The sequence below is a fragment of the Plodia interpunctella genome, chromosome 4, assembly GCF_027563975.2.
Source record: "Plodia interpunctella isolate USDA-ARS_2022_Savannah chromosome 4, ilPloInte3.2, whole genome shotgun sequence".
Taxonomy (NCBI): domain Eukaryota; kingdom Metazoa; phylum Arthropoda; class Insecta; order Lepidoptera; family Pyralidae; genus Plodia; species Plodia interpunctella.
The window spans coordinates 5196376-5219787 of record NC_071297.1 but is presented as its reverse complement, the minus strand read 5'-3'; the positions used below and the strand labels follow the sequence as shown (position 1 = coordinate 5219787).

Sequence of the window (23412 nt, the reverse complement as noted above, 5' to 3'; positions counted from 1 at the left end):
GTGATTTAATGATAAATACTGAAATTTACTATAGCGAATGTCAAGAGACAGATGATAAAATACAACCACATGACTCCCCACTCTTCTGTGCAAGAATAAATGTGTTCTCGACTAATCTAAAGGCGCAAATAAATCGAAAAGTAACAGTTGGCATGTCTACAGGAATATTTATGGGACTGAGAATATGTTACGGTAGCCCCGAGGGAGTCGTGACGAGGGTGCTTCGATTGGGGCAGGTCTTACTGGTTTTACCTGCCTGCCTTGAGATAGGCAAAATACGCCGCATAAATTGCTCGTGATGGACACCTTGTTTTCGGGACTATATAAAAGAACAATCTGATCTTAGTTCGAAAGATTTCCCCGAGACATTTATTCAAATAGGTGCAAATAAGTTATAAGCAATTGCTTATAACTTATTTGCACCTATGTTATATATGTTATAGACACCTATTTAGTTCTTAACTATTTAATTTTTAAAATATTTGAACTGAATTATTAACTCCATAGGTAGGTCCTGTACCTATTTACCTTATATTAAATTATGTATAAACTTATTATTTGGATGCATTCGAGAGTCACGCACAGTTAAATATATAATTAATAATTGAGATAAGAAGTAAATGGGTCTCCGAATGAAACGATTGTTGACTGAATATTTAAATAATTTAATTAGCTTTCTTTACATATTGATTTAGATTCATTGCGCCTACAATAGGGACTTTGCTTAGATTGAATGTGAGGAAATAATAATAATAATTAATCCAAAAATATATAACACCTAAACTACAATAAACAGAAGTTAACATTAAGGGAAGAAATGGCAAGGATTTACTTAAGCCCCATGCTTCGTGAAGGACAGTTTCGTAAATACAAACAGCTAATAACCCGTATATGTACAATGATTCAATTTGTCCAAGCATAGGTAATCTCATAAAAGCCCGTCTTTTTTTACCCCCTTTCGTTTTCGCAACTTCATATAAAGTCGGTATGTTACCGAAGCCTATGGCCATATGCGTTAATAACATGAATATTTTTATAGGTAACAGATTTTTTGGATAAAGCAACGGGAATAAAGAGTAGTGTCCCACTGTGGATATGATCAGGAACATTTTTCCATCTACGTCTCCCAGGACTGCTAAGAAACTGTAACAAAATTATTAAGGAACTTCTGAATGTTACTGCTAACATTAATTTTAATCCTTCTTACTAATCCTATTTATCATATTTTTTCTCTCTTATCCGCGCGTGTTATATTCGGAGATGTGACGCCCCGATGCCCAAGGTTCACGTACAAAATAGAGCATACAATTTTAAAGATTTGGCTTTGCTTTAGAGGATTAGCAACACGCTATTTTGTTCAAAAATTTTTATTCATATCCAAATGCGAAAGTTTGGACGTGAATAGGAGGATATAATTTTAATAAATCACGCAATATCTACTATTTCAATGAAATTTGGTGAGAGAGTGAGAGTATGAAATAGCACATAAGATACTTTTAATCCTGTAAATCCCACGGTCGTAAAGTCCCGAGGGCTTAGTTAAAATCGTTTTTTAAGAAAAACATTTTACATATATAAATTGATGTTTTTCATTTAACGATACTCTGTATACTAACCTCAAAGGTATCAAAATCATTAAAATTGCTTTCTCATGGACATGCCATCCAAACATAAACGAGCACGTAGCACACACTACAAGGCACCTGAAAGAAATATACAATTTTCAACTAAACACTAATAAAATTCAATATTTTGTCTAATGAATCACTACATACTAATAAAGAAAAAATATATATGTATATCTTACCTAACAAAGCTTAGCACTCTATACCTCCTGTCAGCACCCAGATGCCACAATTTGATAAGTGCAGGAAGCATTGAAACAACAGTGAGTATGAATGTTATACTTGGCTTAATGGAAGGCAGAACAGCATGGTCATATTCTTGGACAAGGCCTCCTGTCATGGCAGCCTCCACTTTCGGTATAGCGAATCCACATTTTGGCACTATAATAAACAATCTGTTAAATTCATCATATTATCTCATTGGTATTTTCTTTTCCAGTTTTATATATTTACTTTATTATTCTTCAAAGTTCAAGAATATTCTTACACTTATTAACAAATGGCAAACTTAGTCCTAAAAACATTCTCATCCTAGATAACCAATAGGAAAAAGTTAATTAAAGTTCAGTTGGGCACGGACCCAGGGAGGAAGGTCAGGTTGTAACACCCCCAGCTGTACCTTTTTTTGCTGTAAATAGCAAATTCACCTTCACATTCATAATAGTTAAACCAGTTTACTTACATGCATACTGAAGAGCTTTATCAGTGAAATTGTACAGCGCCCAAAAGTTTGGAGCCCAGTAAGCATGGCATAAACCTCTTTTGAATGGAAAAAGTCTGGCTATTACCTATAAGAAATACAGACAAATAAAAGTAATGGTATGTAATACTTTTTTGTTAACACTGTTGAGTCAACAGACAGGTTTAGTTTTGAACTATATATAGGCTAACAAAAAAAGAAAAAAGTAATCATTAATCATGCAATGGATGACATCTCTTCCATCTCCATTACAAAGTATTATCGTCCGAAGCTCCAAAGATAAGTGTTTAACATTGTTCTTGTTGCATAATTAGAGTTATTATTATGATTGGACCCTAGTTGCAAGAAGCAATAAAGAATTGAAATAAAGTTGTTTACAACAAATTATCTTCATTATCTCACCTGTGGCATATGATCAATAAAAGGTCCAAATGATATAACAAAAACTGTAATCACAGCAATAGCGACTTTTAATAGGTTTCCAAAGGAGAATGAATACCACGCAGTATGAATACCATCATTAGAGGATACTGTGAAACAGTATGTCCTTAACAAATGTACTGCATATACTGGGGCTATATATAAAAATATATGTTTTAAGTTCAAAAGCAGAGAGAACCACACTGCAGCTTGGATGAAATTACTCTGAAAACATAAATATTATTTTACATTATCTCACTGTGTATTTCAATCAACATATAACTACCTCTCATTTTGTCTACTAAATATAAAAATTATTTATGAGCATGCTTCCTGTTTAATATTCTTTTTAGTGTAATTTATGGACTGTAACATAGAAAAGCCTTCTTGGCAATGTTAATGGACTGGTTTTACTGTGACATAACTTTTGTGTCCTGCTACTACCCCAATTTTGTAGCCACATTGGATAACATGGTACTATAGAATAATTACCCTTATCATGTGAGAAATAGAAAACAGCAAAAATCCATACAAGAATCCATTGTATTGAAAATGTATATGGTCCACCATTAACAATCCAGGGTTTGAAACCAATAATATGAACACCAGTAGCTTTCCATTGGCGACTAGAGCAGAACAGCTTTAAGAAAAAATATTCAAATTACAATTTTTACAGTTATTAATATGGCAGATGGTAATATTATCATACTGTACCTTTTTGCACTCAGTATATAGAGTAAATCTAGTGAGATAACAGACAATCTTTGAAACATAATTGTCATATGCGAATTATAATTTAAATTTGAAACTTGTAACATATTCGCATCAAAAAACTTTGCTATATGTGACAAACCATACTCCAACCATGCAAACAAAGGAGGATAATCTAAAGTCCATTCTGATGTAGATTCGTAGTACCAGTCCTTTACTGAAAGATTGTGACTCAATGCTAACCAATTTCTATGGACTTCAAAATCTGTAGAGTGGCTGCAAAAATTAAAAATTCCCTTTGAAGTTTTGATGTTCCGTTAGAATTTCTACACAAAGCTAAATGAAAATGAAGATATAAACCATTTTAAACTTAAAGCTAATAAACAGAGAGGGTGAATTGTAGTAAAACATTATTGTAAAGACAATATTTTTTATCCCGTACTTACTACAAAGGTATAAAAAGAAATTTCACAGTTGTTATCAATAACGCAATTTGAAGTATCATATTTCTAAAGAATCCAAAAGATCTCCTATTCCTAAGCGTGTATTAGCTAGTGTAAGTAGGAGTTTAATGAATTAGTTCAATTTATTTTGTTCGCCGGTAAAATACAGAGCGGAATCAACACATCCAACAACTCAACACAACACGAAATCACCAAAAACAAAACGCATCTGTCAAATTTTTGCAAATTGACATCAATATTATAGTGACGTTGAAGATGAAACAAAACGTATTGAATAAATGAACATCATGGATATAAAGGCCCATGGATTTAATAAATACACGGACTACTACTAATTCCATGGAAGGGCAAACGCGCGCACCCCTATTAACATGAACCCAAAACCAAAGAGAAAGAAAACAATACCTACAGAGTTGATTTTTTTATGATACAGATTTAAAAACATTACATTGAAGGTTTTTTCCGTTTGACTCGAGTGCGGAAAGTGTGTGAACATTTTTTATGAAAACAGAGCGTCTATCACCCCCTTTACACTTGCAAATAAATGCAATTGTTTTTAGCGAATGCGTATTCCCCGTACCCCGTACGGGGTACAGGTAGGTACCCCGTAGTAGGTCGTAATGGGATCGAAAGATTTAGGTACATGCATTACCCCGTAGTAGGTCCGTACCTACCTACTAATTCTATAAAAAATGCAGGGTGTTTTGTTTGTTCCATCGAACCCGTAGTAGGTACCCGTATCGGAAGCCTAAAATTCCATGGTACCTACTAATTCCATGGTTTAGAAATAGAAATACCTAGATTGGTTTGTCCACAGTGTTTGCAAATATTCTTGTCTGACTTAATCACTGTCATTGTCATCTGTGTGTCATTCAATACATTTTTTACTTTTATACTTCGCAACCCAAATTCCCATCTTTTTCATCATAATCAATCATTTGTTTTCAAGAATTATATACACAAAATAATTTAATGCCTATTTAATCAATAACGTCAATTATCAGATTTTTTAAACACATTTGCGGCAGCCATAAAATTTTAAATGGCGATACTCCACAGAGCTTTGTTTACCTGGTTTATTTTTCTAGTTTTTCTTATATTGCTGTGTCTCCGTTTAGAGTCAAGAACTCATTGGAACTGGTTTATTGTGTTTATCCCAATGTGGGTTTACGACGGCATATTATTGATATATGTGCTTTTCCACATGGTGTCCCATTGCAGAAATGGAATCGAAAGATTTAGGGGCACAATCAATAAAAACGTATGGTACATAGCTGCAATTGGACTGAAAATGGCTGCTCAAATAATCATTTGCATAAAGTTGGAGTACACTAAAGTAAATCTACCCATTTATGTTGTAATGACACCTGTTTGGATGTTACTGCCTGTGCTCTCTGTTGAAGTTTTTATGCATCTTATAAAACACTCCAGTGGAAGTAGCAGATACTAGAATATATCTTTATATCGTTTATGGATGTGTGGGTGACATGAACTTATTATAAGGTAACACATGACTTCAGTTTGTAGATAATAATAAACTTGGCACTTGTTCATTGACACACAGATATGTTTGCACATGTCAAAAACTTTAGTGAGTGTGAGGTGGAGTACATGATATAACATAATATCTGTGTTACGGAAAAATGCAGCTCTTGCCTTTGATTGATAGTGTAAAAAATACTGGAGTCATGAAAGTGTCAGCGGGTGATACCGCAACTTTGCAATGTATCAGCAATGATTACAACCATAATTTCATGTTTTGGGTCTTGGGTGATAGAAAAGTGATTGGACCTACAAATGACCATGACTATGATAAGAATAAATATAAATATGAGGTGCTATCTGGGAACTTAAAAATTCATGTAAGTTTTTTTACTCTTGAATAATGAACTTGACCTTGTATATTTATTTTTGGATTAGATAACTGATGTTGTTTGTTGATGTTATAATATCATTTGAATGTGACTGACTAGTTTTTATTTTCATTAAATTCTCCAATGTACAATTTTTATGTACTCTCACAGTTTTATTATTATTTTTAGGCTGTTACTCCTGCTGAATCTGGATTCTACCAATGTTTCTCTAAAAATATCAATAGTGATGGAGTCACCATTGGACAAGTTGAGATGCTGGTCAATGGTTCAGGATTCACTGCAATGGATGCTGTCAAGCTTGTTGCCATAGTGTGCTCTATCATAATAATTATTGCATGTGCAGTTATCTTTTTCCGATTGAGGAAAGAAAGGAGTAAATATGATGGGAGATCAATTGTTCCTGGTAATTCCTCACAATATTTATTATGATTATTTCTAAAATTTTCTAATTCAACTTCAACAATTCATGATTTTTTTAAAATCAAGTTTCACACTCATTTTTATATTCTGGTGTAATCATTCTATTATTTTATCAAAATTTCAGTAGATGATAATGATGAGGATGCAGATGGGGAGGAGATTTATAATCGCACGACAACTACCATCACACAACCTCAACCTGTTGCTGGACCGAGCCGGAACCCTTCCTCAGAGCAGCTTCTTTATGGAATAGATAACCAAGGACTGGATACTGATTTTAATTCAGTATTTGAAAACATCCAAATAAAAACACCGCAAGGGAGTTTAATCTAAAGTAACTTAAATGATTATATTTTGTCAGTTTACTTTAATGTATCTTAAAGGAAGTTAACTACTTTTAGTCCAGATGATGAAAAGTTCTGAGAGCTGATTAGAAATATTATTCCTATGATATTTTTTTCTGTTCATACTAGAAAATTTTGTAACATGTAACTATTGATGATTTATATGCAATAGCTGATGTAGGATTGAGTTAGCTAATAAGATTGTATATAGCATTTAAATTATTGATGATTTTAGGAAATAAGAGAAAATTAAATATTGAATTTTATTTCATTTAATCAGTATGTAAGATCTGATCTGGAGTTCTAAGGCTAGTGTTCGTTCTGTTTGTCGTGTGTGACTGAGGAGTAGTGTCAAGAGTTTCGTCTTCTTCATCTTCCCCATCAACTTCCATCTCAAACACTTTCAACTTCCTGAAAGTTTTTGATAAAACCACAGACACTTTACGACCTCCTGACACAGCTATGCGACAGCCATCTAATTTATCAATTATTTTGTAGATACCTTGGTCTAAGTTGGGGGAAATATTTTTGTTTGATATTTTATCACCAAATACACATGATTTTGACTTTATGTTAAATTCACTAGATTGTTCTAGTATTATCTTCAGGGGAACTTGAATAAAAATGGTGTTTTCATCATTTGTCGCATGTTTCACAATCACAGACAGGAATTCAGAAGAATAATATTGTAGATCTAACACTTTTAATGGAGTTTCTTCAAGTGCACTATTGCTTCCTAGCAGACTTGAGCTAAAGTGATATTTAGAAGCAGTTGCACTGCAAGTCTTATCCTTGACACTTGTGGACATAAAGCACATGCTATCATCAGCTTCTGTATTTACTAATGCTATCATAAACCTCTGCTGGGTTGCATCATATAACTGTGAAACCCTCAAACTGCTATCAGGCTGTGATCCGTTCTGATTATCATAACATTTGATGTTGTGCAAAACATAGAAATGTTTACCTATATCTTTTTCTGTAACATCAAAAACCTTATCAATAGCATTTTTTAAATATTTTTGCTGTTGAACAAGAGAAAATTTTCTAAATTCAGCCATGGAAAATATAATGTCATTGTCTTTTACTAAACATGAATTGTCTTTCAAAAATTTGAACCATGGATTATCTTCATCATCAGGCAATATGTTCAAGTCTTGATCTTGTAAGTATTGACCCAGCCTTTCTAAGTTAAACTTTACTGGTTTATCTGATGAATTGTCTGTGCTATCCACTTGAACATTATCAAAGTTATATAGAAATTCAGCAATATGAGTTAGCTCTTGTTGTGTCATTTTAACTATTTCACTGGGTGTAGGCTCATTCAGTAACCTGATAATCATAACATACAGCCATCGGAAGAATGCCTTATAATTTCTCATGGAAACATCAATCACTTGTTGCAACTCCAGACACTTATTTAGAAATGCACAGCAGGCCCTTATTGCATTGGTGACTGCAACTTCTTCAAGGCCTAGGACCTAGAAAGAAAAAAATTACAGGTAAGTACATAATTTAATACAATTCTGAAAGTAAGCCGTTCATACCATGCCCCCCCGTGCTAGACCTAGATAAATAGTATATTTTTACATAAAGCATGGACAACGCAAATCCGCCAGCTGACAGACATGACGTTTTGCCAAAAAAGGAAATCTTCCAAACGATTGACACTAAAGATCTATTTTTATGTATACTACAGTTAACTGCATATAAAGTAAGCATGTAGAGACCTTTATGCTACGATAATAGTGGCGAATTTGAACGGAATATGGATAGGTTGATGGTTTGTCGACTACACTATATTGAAATTGGATAAGTGCCAAAATTTGCCTCAACTTCATGTGAACTGTTCACTAGCTATCGAGTTGTAGGTTCGCTTTTATGTGGGGAAACTGTCTTAATGGGCGCGAAAGGCTTTAAGTACCTACGACCGCATCATTGCTTTTATCTTCTCGTCATTAGATTGCGTCGCCGTTTACTTTCCATTTGTCCTGCGAAGCCGCAGGTAACAGCTATAAAGGGGCATACCTATTGTATCACTAAGCGCGCACGTCAATCAGCCTTATACCATATAGCTAATTGAACGAATTGATGTTATGAACAAATTGATTATTCCGAACCTGACCCAAAATCGTAACCCGGTCGCGGGTTAGGTGGCTAGACGAAATTATACTGATTATACTGGTCGTTATGATACTATAGACGAATTGGTGCTGTAGACGTTATGATACTATGGACCTTATGCACCAAAAGGGCCTAAAAATATTTTGAGTGTCTCAAAATATATGGAGTTTAAGATTTGACGCGCTTCACCATTTTTTCCATTTAACATGACTTAAGTTTGCTGTGAGTTTTGAAGCTTCATCACCTTCAACTGTATCAGGTTCATTGGTCCCCAAATTTAGACAGTGGCTTTAAAAACAATGTACTAACATAATAAATTGGCATATTAAATTGACAACATTTCATTTTTCGCAATGCTATGTTATCAACATAGCAATATTAAAATTGGGCCAAACGAAACACTACGCCACCATGACATTTTATCAATTTCTTGGATTAGTGATATCTAAAAAATATACCCATGGAGATTGTGCAACACTAAGCAATTGATTTGATTTTAAAGCATTATTTTCTTATTGGACACATTTGCCACAATTTGGTAGAAATAAAACAGTGGTAACCAAAATACTTGTTGTAAATTGTGAGTATTTTTTATGTGATATATTAAAATGGGATGGTGACGCTAGTGAGCAGGGAACACCCTCTTAATGTTCCCACAGTAGACATTCCTGTAGACCTTTTTCATTGAAACTCATATAAGAGGTTCAAAACGAAAACTCAAACTAGTACATAATATATGGAGTAATCCTTCATACTTACTTTATATCTATCTGGTATTCTAGTAAGACCTCGTAGTTCTGCTAGATAATATGTTAAACTTTGCCCCACAACATTTAGTTGTTTCAAAACTAATTTTTGTATAGTTGAATAACTTAATTCTACTGAGCTTCCTGACTTTTTCAAAACCTTGGCAGTTAACTCCCTCAGTAAAAAGAGCTCCAACTCATCTGATGGAACTCCTGAAATGCATAAGTTTCAAATTAATTACTTGTACTGGAGACCTTTAATATATTCTTATATATTGGAGGTGGAGGGAGGAATAAAGTAAATATTATGCAGTTATGAAAGTCCTATTCTGCAAATTGATTCACAAAGAAGCAATTACATGTCCATCATACAAAGTATGTAAGAAGAGTGAAATCTCTATTATGAAGTACTTATAGCTTATGGTCTCGACTATGAATCGCCGAAGCCAGGGGTGTGTGTATAGTATAAACATCTTAATTTTAAAGATTCACTGTGATTGGCTGCCTGCATTACATCAATCCTCTTTGGGATACTGTTGTCACGTATAAACTGTCTAGTCTTTTAATGCCATAGTCACCACGTATGACATCCATGGGAGGATATATAGAGTAGTTCTATTAAAGGACCTCAATGGATAAGAGAAGTACAAAATAAAAATGAAGAACATGAAGAGGTAGATGTTTAACAGTACACATTACAAACCTAACATAAGCAACTCCAAAAGATCTGCAGACACTCCTCCTTCAGGTACGGATGCTGCATAGTAAGCCATCTTTGTATCCATTTCCAGCAAAATGTGTTCCCAAGCTTCAGTTATAGACACCATGGTCTGATCTAAATATGAAAGCAGGTGAACAATTTTCCCATGTTGATTAGCAACTTTGAACATTTCCTCGGAATATGCTGAGAGGACACTTGTATTAACCAGTGCAGCATATACAGTGTTCGTAAGTCTGTCTAAATAAATAACTTGCAAAACACTGAAGTCTTCAGACAAACTGATGTCCATAACCTTGTACTCCCCACATTCATCCTTTGTGACCTGTGCAAGATTCAGAGTTCCATATGGATATCTACCAAAAACACTCAAGTAAATGTAACCAGCACCATAGCCAACCATCAACATGTTCAACTGACTTGGTGTTTGTGTTTCTTCTTTAAAAATATGAGCACCATCATCAGATGCCTGGTTTTTGTAAGCATTGCTTGCAGCAGGCAATGGTTGTAGAAACAATGAAGCATCCTCCTAGAAATAAAGAAGCATTGTCAAAATCTAAATATTCAGTTCTTTGATTTTGAATTAAATTATGAATATAACCATCTAATAAATTTGTGATTTTAAAACCACATGTAGGTAGATATCCCAATGCCAACTATTATTATATATGCGAAAGTATGTTTGTTACCTCTTATGAACTCTTATTAGGGGGTAAATGGGTGGAAAATAAACTGGAATAACACTTAGAGTTTTTATACTGAAATTCCCAAAGGAGTGAAGCCCTAGGCGCTGCTAGTTAACTATATGTTATTTGTCACACAATTCACAATTGATGAAACCCCAGAAATATAAACTGCAATAGTAAAATCTACTAGCATATATACTTACATTTACTGTGGCTAGGAATTTAAATTTTCTATCAACTGAATGATCAGTATCAGATCAGAAAATTTAAAGTCCTAAAATAATAATTATTAAGGACCAATCTTCAAAATTATAAAGTACTCAGTATTTCTTGAGGTAAAACTTCATACTTACATATACATTATATTGTATACTTTCCAAATTGGAGGCATGTGCAGCCCATGTGATGCATGTTATTCCATAGTGTTTTGAATCTTGAAATTCTTCAGAACCTTCTTGCTCTAAATCATATTTATCTATGATCTCTTTATCCTCAATATCTACAATCAACACACTGCCAGAACTGTAGCCAATTGCGAGAACCTGTTTTATAAATAAAAATAACAATTTATGGGGTTACAATAATTTAACTAAAAATAATAATATCTTTGGCTCCTCCCATATCCCTATAATTTTAAGTAAGATACCTATTGACAGGCCATTGATAATTTTTAGAGATGTGTACAAACCTTTCCATCTGGTCTCCATGCCATAGCACGAACGGTAACATTCTCTTTGGGAGGTGCAAGATTCCATACTTTTTGCCACTGAAGTCTATGAACCTGAACTTCTCCTGAAATCATAATAAAATTACAAGAAATATTTCTAGATACAAATTTATTAATGGGAGTGCTCAAAAATAAATTTTTACCTTTGAAATTACTTAATGCCAGTAAATCAAGCCGGTTGCTCCAGACCATCAAATCGACTTGGTTAGCAACATGACTCTCTCTTACTTGTCTCATTCCACAGTGGTACATGTTCGCTTCTGGAGAGTTCTAAATAGCTTAACTGCTGAACTTATGAGTTTTTGATATGATAATTTATAAATAGGTATTTCATATATTTTAGATATATGAAATATCTACAATAAACATGTTCCCCAAAATGTTTATATGTGCGTGATGTGGACGAAGGACGCACTAAACTTTTATAAGTCTTGTGATATATTTTACCATCTTGGTGTTATGATTTTACCATTTCATTTGTAAAAGCGTTTATTTAGTTTTCGTGGTTTATTTCCGTTTTTTTCGACTTGACTTAGTATACGACCTAGACCAACTTGACTTGGTTGGACTTGCTCTGAATCTAGACTAATCAGTCTGAATCTGACATTGACTTTGACATCCTTCCGTTCTATTCTAGAGAATACTAAATCCACAGTGAGACTTAAGTCTCACTGTGGATTTAGTAATTGTACTATAATTCCACGTTAGGTACTACATAATAAAAAACCAAAATCTGTCTTTTTGTCCACAAATATAATTGCCTACCTATAGTAAGTACTTTAATTCATGCTAGGTACATATAATAAAAAAGCGAAAATTTGGCTTTTTGTCCACAGATATAAGTATGGAATGGAATTAATAGGTACGAAGTACGTACTAAATTCATGGTACCTAGTTAATAACTCGGTTAGTAAGCGGTGTCATACACTTAAGATTTCGGAATTTGGTAACATAAACGCGGCCGGATACTTCTTTTTCCGAATCAGGATTCTAGGTAGATATATGATGTTTTCAGGTTCAGTAATTTAAAAAAAATAAATTTTTTTTTAACCTATATTGCGTCCCACTGCCGAGCAAAAGTTTCCGTCAACTCTTTCCAATCAATTATATTCGATGCCAAATCGAATCTTAAACCGTTGTGTGCAGGCACATTCTAATCTGAAACTATTCAGTTTCAGAAAATTCCATGTGTGTGCGGCGGCCGACCGAGCCAAAATGGAAGCACCGAACGTGAGCGGCGGCGCGGCGTTGGTAATCAGACCCTCGTGCGGAGCCCTTTTTAAATCTATGGTTTACACCATAGATTTAAATAGGGCCCCGCACGTGGGTGGGCATGAGTGTCTAAATAGACATCAGATTGTTTCCGTATTTAGATATAGTATGTTGGTACTTGTTTTTGCATTCGGAAAACTATTATACGACCCCACCATGGAATTAGTAGGTACACTTGTACAAAGTACGTATTAAATCAATGGACCGCACTTAGTTGGCTATCACCTAGATGTTTTATGCCCAGCCCAGTATTTGCTCAGTTTCTGTCCTAACCCAAACTTTCAGACGCAACTTCAGAAGTTGGGTTTGCCCAACCCATAAAAGTAATGGCGATATAATATCCGACCGATTTCGGGGCCGCGCGCGCTCGTAGCGACAATTTCAACGATTTTGAACACGCTTAATCCAAAAAATAATTTACGCCTATGCGCCCTCCCCATCCCTTTCTAAATCTATGATTCGGCCGAATACTTAAAAGCTTCTCAGATTTTTGCTTAGCTAAAATTCATCTATGTTGAGAATCCTATCTCAAGTGATTGGAATACTCAAACATTACTTAAGTTATTATTTCGGCTGTACAGCAAAGAACCGCTAAAACTTTTACTTTAAATAGCAATACAGAACTATTTTAACTAGACAGACAAATAGAGGAAAGTGTTTCTCAATGTTTTTTCCAAATTATTGTAATAATTCGTTACACGCAAAATATTACACAATTTCCTTGTATATAACTGTGGCCTTACGCTGTAAAATTTTCGAGCCAGTAAACGGTCGAAAAGAAGCTCGGAACACTTCACACGTGAATATGTATTTCATACAGGTAAGATCTTCAGTCAAAATCAAGTTTATATCAGTTTAAATATAAATAAATTTATTAATAACATATACATCACAGGAAATGAACAAAATGTTAATATAATTTGTAAATAAAAAATGATAATTTGTTTGTGACCACTGTTGACCAAAAAATGCTGTACATTACCTAAAATTGTGTTATTATTATCAGGATAATTCCTTTTTCCTTCAAACTCGCACCACGATTGCGTAGAAGGTATTTTTGGTCGTAAATCTGCAACAATATTGAAAATGTGCTTTTTGCCTCCCTTGGCAATGTTTGTGTACCTTAGTTGTAACAGTAGCGCCATCTGCGCTGAGTTTGCGTAATATGTCCTTTGCGGTTTATGCAGAGCTGTGATGCAGAGATTCTAGCTACATTATATGAGAGCTACATTTAATATTTTTTTTAAGTGTTTTTTTAAGTGCTCCATCGTTCGCCGAAACGATGATTTTGCCAATTGCCTAACTTAGTATATTTATTATTAGATTAGATTTTGATCAACGTTTTTTGACAGCTGTGCTTTGTATCGTGTGTTATCGGGTATTTTTCTCAAGTGAGCAGTGCTTTGATAAGATCAATTTTTGAACTAATTTGACAGCTAAAATACATTGAGTATGAGTTGAGCGACGATAATCTGTTATTCTTCCCTAGTTATTCCCATAATATAGTTAATTTACTCTTTGCTGTTATTGTTGAAAAGCTTTAGTATTCAGCCATTCGACGAAGTCGCGGGTAAACAGCTAGTTCCTTGTAAAGTTAAAACTATACTCTAAATGGTATTACATCCAACTGAAATTGGAAGACAAATAAAAAGCAAAATACCAAACAACGTAAAAACCCAATTTATTATTGTGTATTATAATTCCACCATCTATTTGGAAGTATATATTTTTACAGGTACCTATTCAAGTGTTAGCTGTCACCCCCTAGTCTGAAAACTTCATTGAATGCTTGAGACAGACCAAACTGCTCCATATATTTTGAAAACCCGCTCATATCTGCATGTTTGCTATATTTGTTGGATGAATTACGAAATATTATTTCTTCAAAGTTATTAAACTTTCTTTCTTGCTTTTCTTTAACTGATTCAAAAGTTTCAGTATTTCTTATCATTATTTTTTTCCAACTCATTGATTTAATATTTCTCCACCACTCATGACATTCAACATCAAGGCCCTCAACACATATTATTCCAGGTTTTCCTGGTAGACAAAACCCTGTCAGTTTTAATTCCTTGGCAGTTTTCAAAATCTCATCTCTTTTCTTTTTATTGTAAATGTGATGAGAATATATCCATAATCGAACAAATTTTCCTTTCATACATTTGGGTTCTTCTTCAGTCCTGGTTTGATTGTCTACTTCATTAATAAATGATTGAATATTTTCTTGTAACCATGATATTGCAGTGTATATGCACACTTCCCCTGAGTAATTATCTTTGATAAATCTAATTAATTCAGTATTTAAGTTTGTTTCCTGTTGTCTATTTAATTGGTTACAGCGTACATAAATATCTGGCTCTCTTTCTGGGTAATATGTTGGTAAATTAACACAAAATTCCAGTTTCATGTTGTTTATATAAAGTTGCAAAGTAAAATCTAAATGATTAGGAATATAATCTAGTTTATTCTCTATGAAATTGTTAATATCAGTCAATACTTTACTGTCTGTTATTACAATTTCATCACTATTAGGATACATTGATTTCAATAATTCCAACTCGGCCAACTGTTGTGTTAAATTATTACACAGAGTTTCTCGTACAGAATCAATGGACATTTTACAATTTATAATTATAAATATAAAACAAATGCCACAAGCGAGCCCGTATAGATATAACACCATACCATAGTTATTGTCAAACTGTCATCTTGCTGTCATCTTGGCAAGAGTATAAGTATAATAGGGATGCAAGATTGTTGTAATATCGAAAATTATATCAAGTAATGAAATTATCGATATATGAAAATTTTGATTTTTGTCGATAATATCGAGTTTACTTAATTTTAAATAAAAAATATGCAGTTCACTGAACAAGTGCTTCTCACTTGATTTTTACATAACGTACATATAGCAATACTTCCTTCTTTTTGGAAGTAACTCCATACCTTACTTCTTTTCATCTTAATTTAAAATAATACACAGTGATCTAAAATGTAATCACCTGGGGATGACGGTCTCAGTATTGTGCACCTGCAAAACGCCGGGCCGCCCTTGCCGGGACTACTAGCCATGCTCTTTAATTTATACTTAAGTCACTCGTATATGACGAATGATATGATTAGGACATTGGTTATACCTATAGTTGTAGTTAAAATATAATAAAGAGACTAAGTAGGTACCTACGCTACAAGAAGAAAAATGAAAGAATAGAAAAACAAGTTCAGGATATTTTTTATTATTATATATAAGGAAATAAAGCTCATGCAGCCATATATAAGGTTGTAAATTATAATTTTTTTGTTTTCTTAGGATATGGTATCGATATTATCGTATGTTATAGCGCATACGTAGATAAAAATATGGATATTTCAGCTTCGATATTATCGTTATCGGTTTGCCGATATATCGTTCCAATTACAACCCTAAGTATGTGTATAATATTTTCCTTCCGAATTTTATTTGGTCGGTCCTTACATTACAACTTGCTTGTTTTGTGCAGATTTTTTATTGAAATTGAAGTGCAGTAGTTAAGATTTGTTGAAAATGGCTTCACCGTTGGAGCAATTTGTTAACAATGTACGAACGATGTCGGCGTCTGGTGAGTCTTTCATATACCTACTATTTCAAACTTTAAATTTTGGTTCTATTTGTGATGGCTCACTTTACTCTTACTATTGAGCCTTATTAATATACCTTGTCGACTAGATCCTACATAGTTTCCACATCAACGTAGTGATTTAATATTGGATTTAATTGAGACATTATTGTCTGCAGTAGGAACTAGGTATTACCCACCTAGTTCCGATAATTTTAAGATGTACCTATCAACAATCTACGGGTTATTGAGTGTTATGTTGAAAATAAATGGATATTTGCTTACTTGTTAATACAGGCAACTTTCGTGAGCTGTGTGAAGTTATAGGCAAGTCTGATGAAGTGCTTCAGCGAAACAGCGCTCACTTGAATACCGTGTTGGAAACTCTTGACATTCAACAGCATTCCCTTGGGGTTTTGGCAGTCCTTGTGGCAAAGTTTTCACTACCTCAGGTAAGGCACCCAAGCACCACAGGTTCAGTAGCCCCAGCTTCCATGATTAACTTTTTTGGCAATAAAGAATATATTTCTATTGTAAGGAATAATAATGTTTTATTAAATCTCACCATGTTTGATTGCCTGGATGTTAGTTTGTGGACTATAATAATTTTATCTCTCTGAAACATTCTTGATTTCTGTTTCTATATTTCATAAAAGAAATCCTGTTAAATATTACTAAGATATTATTAGATAGGAAAGATAAATTAGGAACAATAAATTTTATCTAATATTATTTGATTTGACAGACATTTTTAAACTCACAACTTTCCAGACATATTTATCCAAATAGGTATTATATTGTGTGGGTGTTTTGTTTCAGGGTACAAGTGATGTAGACAAGTCCACAATGTTCCAGCAAATACATGACTTTATCAATAATTGCAACGGTGAACAAGTACGTTTTGCACCTGATTTATGTAAGTATTTATTTTTTGATCAAATTGCAGATTTTTTCTAATTAGGTATATAATTCTAAAAGTTGAATGTACCTATTTATTTCAAATGAATTTGACCCAGGAATTTTTAAATAATTAGTTATTAGTGACAAGTCAAGGCATAAGTGACCAATGACCATATTGGCTTTGATGAAGGCAGCTTTCACTTGCTAATGTTTGAAATCCTTCAGGAAGATGTTTGTCTAATAATGGACTCTGCAGTTGAAATGATATTGTAATTATCATCATAAGATGTATTACTTTAAAAAAAATTGATTTTACTTTCATGATTCAGATGCTGACGTGTGCCACTTGCTAACTGACCATCTTGTAGAAATGAAACAACCAATTAGGGGAATAGAAATTCTGAAAAAAGCCATTAGAAAAATTCAATTGTTTGATTCCCAATTGACATCAATCCACGCTGATCTCTGTCAACTATGCCTTCTTTCAAAATGTATGAAACCAGCTTTGGAGTTTTTAGACACAGATGTTACTGGAATTGGATCTGAGGTATGTAATTTATTGGCTGTTCCAATATTTTTGGATAAAAAGTACTTTATATGCTATTCCAGGTTATATGTGCACAATATTTGATTAGAATTAATCCAGGAGATTTTTGTTAATTACTATATCACAACAACAATCATCGTCACAAAAACATGTCTATAGTATCAATATCATTGTTCTACAAAACACTATTTATATTTATTTGGGCTTAATTACAGGAAAATTGAAATCTTCTTGCAAGGGATGCCTTGATAATTATTGACAGAAATCATTTTATGTTTCAGCTAGGTGGAAACAATGATTCTAAGCATTTCTTCCTTTATTATTACTATGGGGGGATGATCTATACAGCCATGAAAAACTATGACAGAGCTCTGTATTTCTTTGAAGTGGTGGTGACTGTACCTGCTATGGTGGTCTCACATATTATGCTTGAAGCATACAAAAAATATATATTGGTTTCTTTCATCTTACATGGCAAAGTAAGTTAAACAAATGTGGTATTTTGTTGAGCTCCTCATCTGAGAATGAATTGACGCCAAAATTAAATTATTTATTTTGTTTTTGGAAATCTTACAGCTTTAATATAATTATGTAGAATAGCATAACAAAAAAAAGGAAATGGCCTAATAGAGTGTCGCATTTTATATTTGTTTTGATGAATCGAACATGTTTGCGAGTGTTAAGAACAGGTCATGAACAAAATAAGAAAAATTCAAGTCAAGGTATGATATGAACTGAAAGGACATCATAAAAAATAATATATTGTTCTCAAAAATATAAGCAAAAATATTTATAATAAATTAGCTTTTGCCAGCGCGAAATCTCACGGGAGCAGTCATTTTTCTGGGATGAAGTACTTAAAACTATAGGTATGTATGCAAAATTTCGAGAACATTGGTTGAGTAGATAAGAGTGTGTGAAGGAGTAAAAAACTTACTTCTATTAATTGATTTGTGATCTACTATTATAGGTTCTGCCTCTGCCAAAATATGTGTCCCAAGTAGTTTGCCGCTTTTTAAAGCCATTATCAGTGGCTTATCATGAACTGGGCACTTCGCAACACGCTGCTATAAAGCACCGTGAAACCTTCGTCCGTGACAAAAACATGGGATTAGTAAACCAGGTATTTTTATTTGTTATATTAAGTCATTTTTTTGTTGTATCTTTGTGTATTTTGTTGATCTTTTTGAAAAATAAGAAATAAGAACATTGGAAAGGCAGATTTTTTTAAACTTTTCATTTTGGGAGACACTATTGTTGACATCTTCTGGCCTCGTTAACGACATGTCTTTACATAAATTTCAATTTGTACTATTATTTTATTTTGAATTAAAAAATGGGTCATCTCATCAAACATGGCCATAACTATTTCAGGTGCTGAGCTCAATGTATAAGAAAAATATCCAGCGGCTGACTAAAACATTTTTGACCCTGTCATTGACTGATGTTGCGTCGCGTGTTCAGCTGTCAGGACCCGCACAAGCTGAGAGTTACATACTCAATATGGTGAGTTCAGATTTTTAAGGTTCATTATACTTTTATAAATACAGTAAGCTAGTCAATCAGTATCTATTGCACCACGATAAAAGTTGTTACATTTAATAAAATAAAAACTACTAAGCACTATTTTGTGTAATATTTCGGATCAAAGAGATGTGTTGGTGACATGAGCACCATTTTTTTACAACACGAGTGTTATGTGTAATACCTATTTTTCATTCAACATTTAAGAACAATACTTTCTTATCAGTTAATAGCAATAAAAATAAAAATATATATGATTATATAATTTTATTCTGGCAAAAATCTGACCTGTGAGTCTGTGACCGTACTAGTGATTCTAGCACAGGCTGTGCATTAATATGTACAATCAATTATTCCAATGTGACTAAGTTTAAGAATTAATTTGTATACATATCAATGCATGTGATATCTGTATATTATTATATAATGAATATTTACAGATTGAAGAGGGTGAAATATACGCAATGATAAACCAGAAGGATGGGATGGTAGTATTTCTAGATAGCCCAGAAAAGTACGCATCGCCAGAGACCTTGTGCGTCTTAGAACAACAAATGGCGGCTTGTACGAAGCTACATCAGTATATTCAAGAAATGGACGAGCAGATACAAGTCAATCCACAGGTGAAAAATCTATATTAAAAATGACTTGTTTATGCTAATCCCTATGCAGAGATTACATCCAGGATTTTTCGGGTTAAAGTGTGAAATGAAAACGTATGTGTATTATAGTCATTTTAATTCACAAACAAAGGATATAAATAATACCGAAAGGCCGCGCAGCATAGCTGCTCTTTTTTCTTTTGTTTGCCTCGTCCAAAATTGAGCTATTGAAAGTACCTAATTAAAAATAATGTGCTCAACCAAATTTGCTACGGCTGTGATGAGTTAACTTCCCGAAAGGCTTCCCTTATGATGCACTGGTAAAGCAGCTCTGACTCAGGTCTGCTGCTCAGGATCCCTGAGCTTTGGTGATTACTAATATCAGGTGACCAGCTTGGTGGTTACCGTCCAATTCAATAAAATGCATATTTTAAAATCTCATTAATAATTGCTTTTTTTTTAATTTCAGTATGTCAAGAAATCTGCAGGTAGCCACGATGAAGACTTGCCCGCAACGAGCCAAAACTCGAAAACAACTTACTCAATGTAATTAAATTACGTACATACTCAGTGTTAGGTATCATCAAGTTTTTATAGTCATATATAAAATAAAAATTAAATAGACAGTAGTTTTACTACCATAAACCATTAAAATAATATCCCTGGATAATATATATTTCTTATGCAACAACAAATAATAACAATGTACAATATATCCCATCATTAAACTGCTTCATGGACAGACTCTGTAAATGCAGTCATGCTTTCAAGTGGTGTCTGTGGAGTGATTCCATGTCCTAAATTTGCTATGTATCTAAATTTACCGAATTTTCGCACCATATTGATTGTCAGTTCCTTTATCTCCTCCTGTAAAACAAGATGGTATCAGTGGACAAAGTAGCTGAAAACAGCAGTATTATCTCCTGTAAAACAATAGAGTAAATACATTTTTTTAATTTCTTTAATAAAAATCTTTCATTTATAGATCTTGAGCTACCTGCTGTTAAGGCCTTGTTTAGCTGGGATTAATGATAATAATAGTACAAATCTTACCAGGGTTTTGTACAAATCTTGTGGATCCAGATTGCCCTGCAATGTGATGTTATCTCCAACTATTTTTCTTGCTTCAACAGGGTCAACAGTCCAGTCAAGCCCTATAGTTTCATATCCGAGTTGTGATTGAACATCTAAAGAATGCCCAGCTCCTTTAGCAAAAACTGTCTACAAATAAAACTATTTTGTTATTATAGTGAATGGATTTTAGTGAAGGTAAATGATGTGATCATATGATATTGTATAAAATGGTATCTAATGAAGATGGTGGTAGTTGGTAAGTTAGTCTGTCAGATGTCCTTGTAAAAATAATGAAGTTCGTGTTATCTATAGTAATACACTTAATAAGAAAGTAATAAAATCACAGTTTTGAACATTTTTAAGCAACAAAGCTGCAACATACATTTGCTTACCACTAGGGATTATAAAATATGTATTCATACCATAGGAACTTGTTCTAATTGTTTTTCTTCCAATTTTGTTTTAACCCCATTTCTAATTTCTTTCAAATATGGTGCAGATATGACAGCAAATTGCTCCCTGGTAAGATGATCTGCACTGGATTCAAATACTTGTAGTAATTGAGCCCCACTTTCTACCTGAAAGGTTGTAATAAATCTGTGTTAATATATATATAATTCATAAATATATAAAGATTTTTATGGTGAGGGTTGGATTTTAAAGGAAATTTTACTAACAAAAAAGCATCACATATACTTCCTGATATATCTACAAAACATATCTGCATATAATTACTTGACTTCTAGAGCTAAAAGTATGAATATTGTTTACCTGCATAACTAAATAATCAATTATGACCCTAGTCAGCATTCTGAGAAGTTTGTGTACATCTTTGGTATGGTTTTCTATCCAGTCTTTGGTTTTTGCCATAGTTTTGCTGCCTCCACCTTCTATCATATATCCTAATAATGTGAACTGAAAATAAATTATAACAAAATGTGAAAGTGAAATATGATAGTAGTTCTACATTTTAATAATTCATCCACTTGAGCTGTTTGCCATACTTACAGGTGCACCGGTAAAACCAATCAAAGGTACTTTGCCCTCAATCTTATGTCTTGTAAGTGTTATAGCTTTGCCAACATATAACAAGCGAGACACAGCACCATCTTCTTGGAGATCATCTATCTCTGATGGGTCTTTCAATGGTTTTGGAAAAACAGGACCCTGGAACATGTGGAATTAATTGGTTGAGTAAGTGACAAACATCCAAACTAAACAAATAATGCCAGTCACAGGGACCAATTTTTGTCAGTGTTCAACTCAATTGTAATATTAAGCTTAATCAAATTATCATATATCATCACATAAACAAATTATCTATGTAAATCAACATAGTTTGATGTGATTGATTGCTCATATTTTCAAAGAACGAAAGGAAAAGAAGCTGATTGGGTATGATGATCACCACTCACCACTCCAGGATGCATTTCCACAGTCATGCCTAAGGCTTGGGGTATTACAAGAATGTCACTAAATATAATAGAAGCGTCCAAATGCTCATATCGTCTCAACGGCTGCAGCGTCACTTCGCAGGCCAGTTCCGGCGTCCGGCACACAGTGAAAAAATCGTGCTTAGCTCGTACTGCTTGAAATTCAGGAAGGTATCTGCCAGCTTGCCGCATTACCCATACTGGTACTTTATCTACTTCTTTGCCCAAGGCTGCACGCAATAGTCTATCGTTTTTTAATTCCGGGAAGTTCTGTAATAAGTACACAGGTATGCATATGAAGACAAATGTAAATACTAGGCTGTAAGTACACAAGTGTGTAGTTTTTAGTACCTTATTAGTATAATCCATTCTGGGCAGTATAGCTTACCAAGCAGTCTATTTTGTTCTGTCTGTTTGTTCGTTTCAATATAGTTTTTTTTTTGTATGTTTGGGTGATAATATCTTTACACAATACAATTCACCAGAGAATTCTCAATTCAACAGTGAGTGAACATGACATTATGACATTGGTAAATACGGCTACGTCAATGTCAACTTTAACGTCAACGTCAGCCGATGGGAACTTTGGAAACTGACATTAGTATTTTCTGAATCGTAAATTATAGCAAAAGAAGTGTACCTATTAATTTCATGGTGTACCTACCTATTGTATTCTTTGTCTATTCAAATCTACTCATTTAATAGGGCATAATTTGCTACCACTACCAGTGAAGGAAACATCGTGAGGAAACGTACACTGACGCTAAGTATTATATAATCTGTGTCTGCACATTGGTTGACTATTTACGAGTAGTTCGGTGTCTATGCGACTACTTGCTACTAGATGGCGGCAGGTAGTTGTATAAAAGTCTTCAGATGCCTCTAAGTGTCCTTAATAAAATCGG

General features: G+C 33.6%; 7 protein-coding genes across 8 annotated transcripts; 3 read left to right on the top strand and 4 right to left on the bottom strand.

The window, feature by feature from the left end:
* Positions 1–644: 644 nt before the first annotated feature.
* On the bottom strand, positions 645–4130 carry xit (xiantuan). Its single transcript, XM_053744343.1, has 8 exons — positions 3903–4130; positions 3460–3732; positions 3238–3385; positions 2728–2970; positions 2308–2413; positions 1808–2006; positions 1617–1703; positions 645–1143 (listed from the first exon to the last, which is right to left on the bottom strand). Exons 1-8 carry the CDS (start codon positions 3959–3961, stop codon positions 666–668), a joined length of 1593 nt encoding a protein of 530 aa, XP_053600318.1. The 5' UTR covers positions 3962–4130; the 3' UTR covers positions 645–665.
* An 818-nt stretch (positions 4131–4948) lies between these two features.
* Positions 4949–6819, top strand: LOC128669162 (uncharacterized). 2 transcript variants are annotated; one of them, XM_053743725.2, is made up of 3 exons: positions 4949–5782; positions 5963–6197; positions 6339–6819. In XM_053743725.2, the coding sequence occupies exons 1-3, from the start codon at positions 5564–5566 to the stop codon at positions 6545–6547; spliced, it is 663 nt and encodes a 220-aa protein (XP_053599700.1). In that variant the 5' UTR covers positions 4949–5563; the 3' UTR covers positions 6548–6819. The 2 variants fall into 2 exon arrangements, with proteins under 2 accessions (XP_053599700.1, XP_053599701.1); XM_053743726.2 differs by having other exon boundaries at positions 5408–5782; positions 6342–6819.
* Positions 4963–5370, top strand: LOC128669163 (uncharacterized protein). Its single transcript, XM_053743727.1, has one exon. The coding sequence runs from the start codon at positions 4963–4965 to the stop codon at positions 5368–5370; it is 408 nt and encodes a 135-aa protein (XP_053599702.1).
* Positions 6815–12153, bottom strand: APC4 (Anaphase Promoting Complex subunit 4). The gene is made up of 6 exons (XM_053743720.2): positions 11703–12153; positions 11521–11624; positions 11186–11374; positions 10132–10675; positions 9442–9641; positions 6815–8039 (listed from the first exon to the last, which is right to left on the bottom strand). The coding sequence occupies exons 1-6, from the start codon at positions 11809–11811 to the stop codon at positions 6831–6833; spliced, it is 2355 nt and encodes a 784-aa protein (XP_053599695.1). The 5' UTR covers positions 11812–12153; the 3' UTR covers positions 6815–6830.
* Positions 12154–14086: 1933 nt separating this feature from the next.
* Positions 14087–21500, top strand: CSN3 (COP9 signalosome subunit 3). The gene is made up of 11 exons (XM_053743722.2): positions 14087–14222; positions 16332–16430; positions 16725–16879; positions 17247–17343; positions 17657–17874; positions 18156–18353; positions 18845–18997; positions 19249–19380; positions 19839–20021; positions 20470–20546; positions 21134–21500. Exons 2-11 carry the CDS (start codon positions 16376–16378, stop codon positions 21177–21179), a joined length of 1314 nt encoding a protein of 437 aa, XP_053599697.1. The 5' UTR covers positions 14087–14222; positions 16332–16375; the 3' UTR covers positions 21180–21500.
* LOC128669161 (uncharacterized protein) lies at positions 14489–15560 on the bottom strand. Its single transcript, XM_053743724.1, has one exon. It carries the CDS (start codon positions 15512–15514, stop codon positions 14582–14584), a length of 933 nt encoding a protein of 310 aa, XP_053599699.1. The 5' UTR covers positions 15515–15560; the 3' UTR covers positions 14489–14581.
* Urod (Uroporphyrinogen decarboxylase) lies at positions 20120–23018 on the bottom strand. Its single transcript, XM_053743723.1, has 7 exons — positions 22859–23018; positions 22490–22777; positions 22083–22241; positions 21846–21989; positions 21497–21652; positions 21054–21221; positions 20120–20867 (listed from the first exon to the last, which is right to left on the bottom strand). Exons 1-7 carry the CDS (start codon positions 22874–22876, stop codon positions 20724–20726), a joined length of 1077 nt encoding a protein of 358 aa, XP_053599698.1. The 5' UTR covers positions 22877–23018; the 3' UTR covers positions 20120–20723.
* Between the last annotated feature and the right edge of the window lie 394 nt (positions 23019–23412).

Coding starts and splice junctions, on each gene's coding strand:
- xit (XM_053744343.1), bottom strand. CDS start 3,961: ATGATACTTCAAATTGCGTTATTGATAACAACTGTGAAATTTCTTTTT. Junction 3,386..3,459: donor TATATACTGAGTGCAAAAAG/GTACAGTATGAT, acceptor TTTTTCTTAAAG/CTGTTCTGCTCTAGTCGCCA. Junction 2,007..2,307: donor TAAAGCTCTTCAGTATGCAT/GTAAGTAAACTG, acceptor TGTTTATTATAG/TGCCAAAATGTGGATTCGCT.
- LOC128669163 (XM_053743727.1), top strand. CDS start 4,963: ATGGCGATACTCCACAGAGCTTTGTTTACCTGGTTTATTTTTCTAGTT.
- LOC128669162 (XM_053743725.2), top strand. CDS start 5,564: ATGCAGCTCTTGCCTTTGATTGATAGTGTAAAAAATACTGGAGTCATG. Junction 5,783..5,962: donor CTGGGAACTTAAAAATTCAT/GTAAGTTTTTTT, acceptor TATTATTTTTAG/GCTGTTACTCCTGCTGAATC. Junction 6,198..6,338: donor TGGGAGATCAATTGTTCCTG/GTAATTCCTCAC, acceptor TCAAAATTTCAG/TAGATGATAATGATGAGGAT.
- APC4 (XM_053743720.2), bottom strand. CDS start 11,811: ATGTACCACTGTGGAATGAGACAAGTAAGAGAGAGTCATGTTGCTAAC. Junction 11,625..11,702: donor GGCATTAAGTAATTTCAAAG/GTAAAAATTTAT, acceptor TTATGATTTCAG/GAGAAGTTCAGGTTCATAGA. Junction 11,375..11,520: donor CATGGAGACCAGATGGAAAG/GTTTGTACACAT, acceptor TTTATAAAACAG/GTTCTCGCAATTGGCTACAG.
- LOC128669161 (XM_053743724.1), bottom strand. CDS start 15,514: ATGGTGTTATATCTATACGGGCTCGCTTGTGGCATTTGTTTTATATTT.
- CSN3 (XM_053743722.2), top strand. CDS start 16,376: ATGGCTTCACCGTTGGAGCAATTTGTTAACAATGTACGAACGATGTCG. Junction 17,875..18,155: donor TTACTGGAATTGGATCTGAG/GTATGTAATTTA, acceptor TTTATGTTTCAG/CTAGGTGGAAACAATGATTC. Junction 19,381..19,838: donor AGAGTTACATACTCAATATG/GTGAGTTCAGAT, acceptor GAATATTTACAG/ATTGAAGAGGGTGAAATATA.
- Urod (XM_053743723.1), bottom strand. Junction 22,242..22,489: donor TGGAAATGCATCCTGGAGTG/GTGAGTGGTGAT, acceptor CACATGTTCCAG/GGTCCTGTTTTTCCAAAACC. Junction 21,990..22,082: donor TTGGTTTTACCGGTGCACCT/GTAAGTATGGCA, acceptor ATTTATTTTCAG/TTCACATTATTAGGATATAT.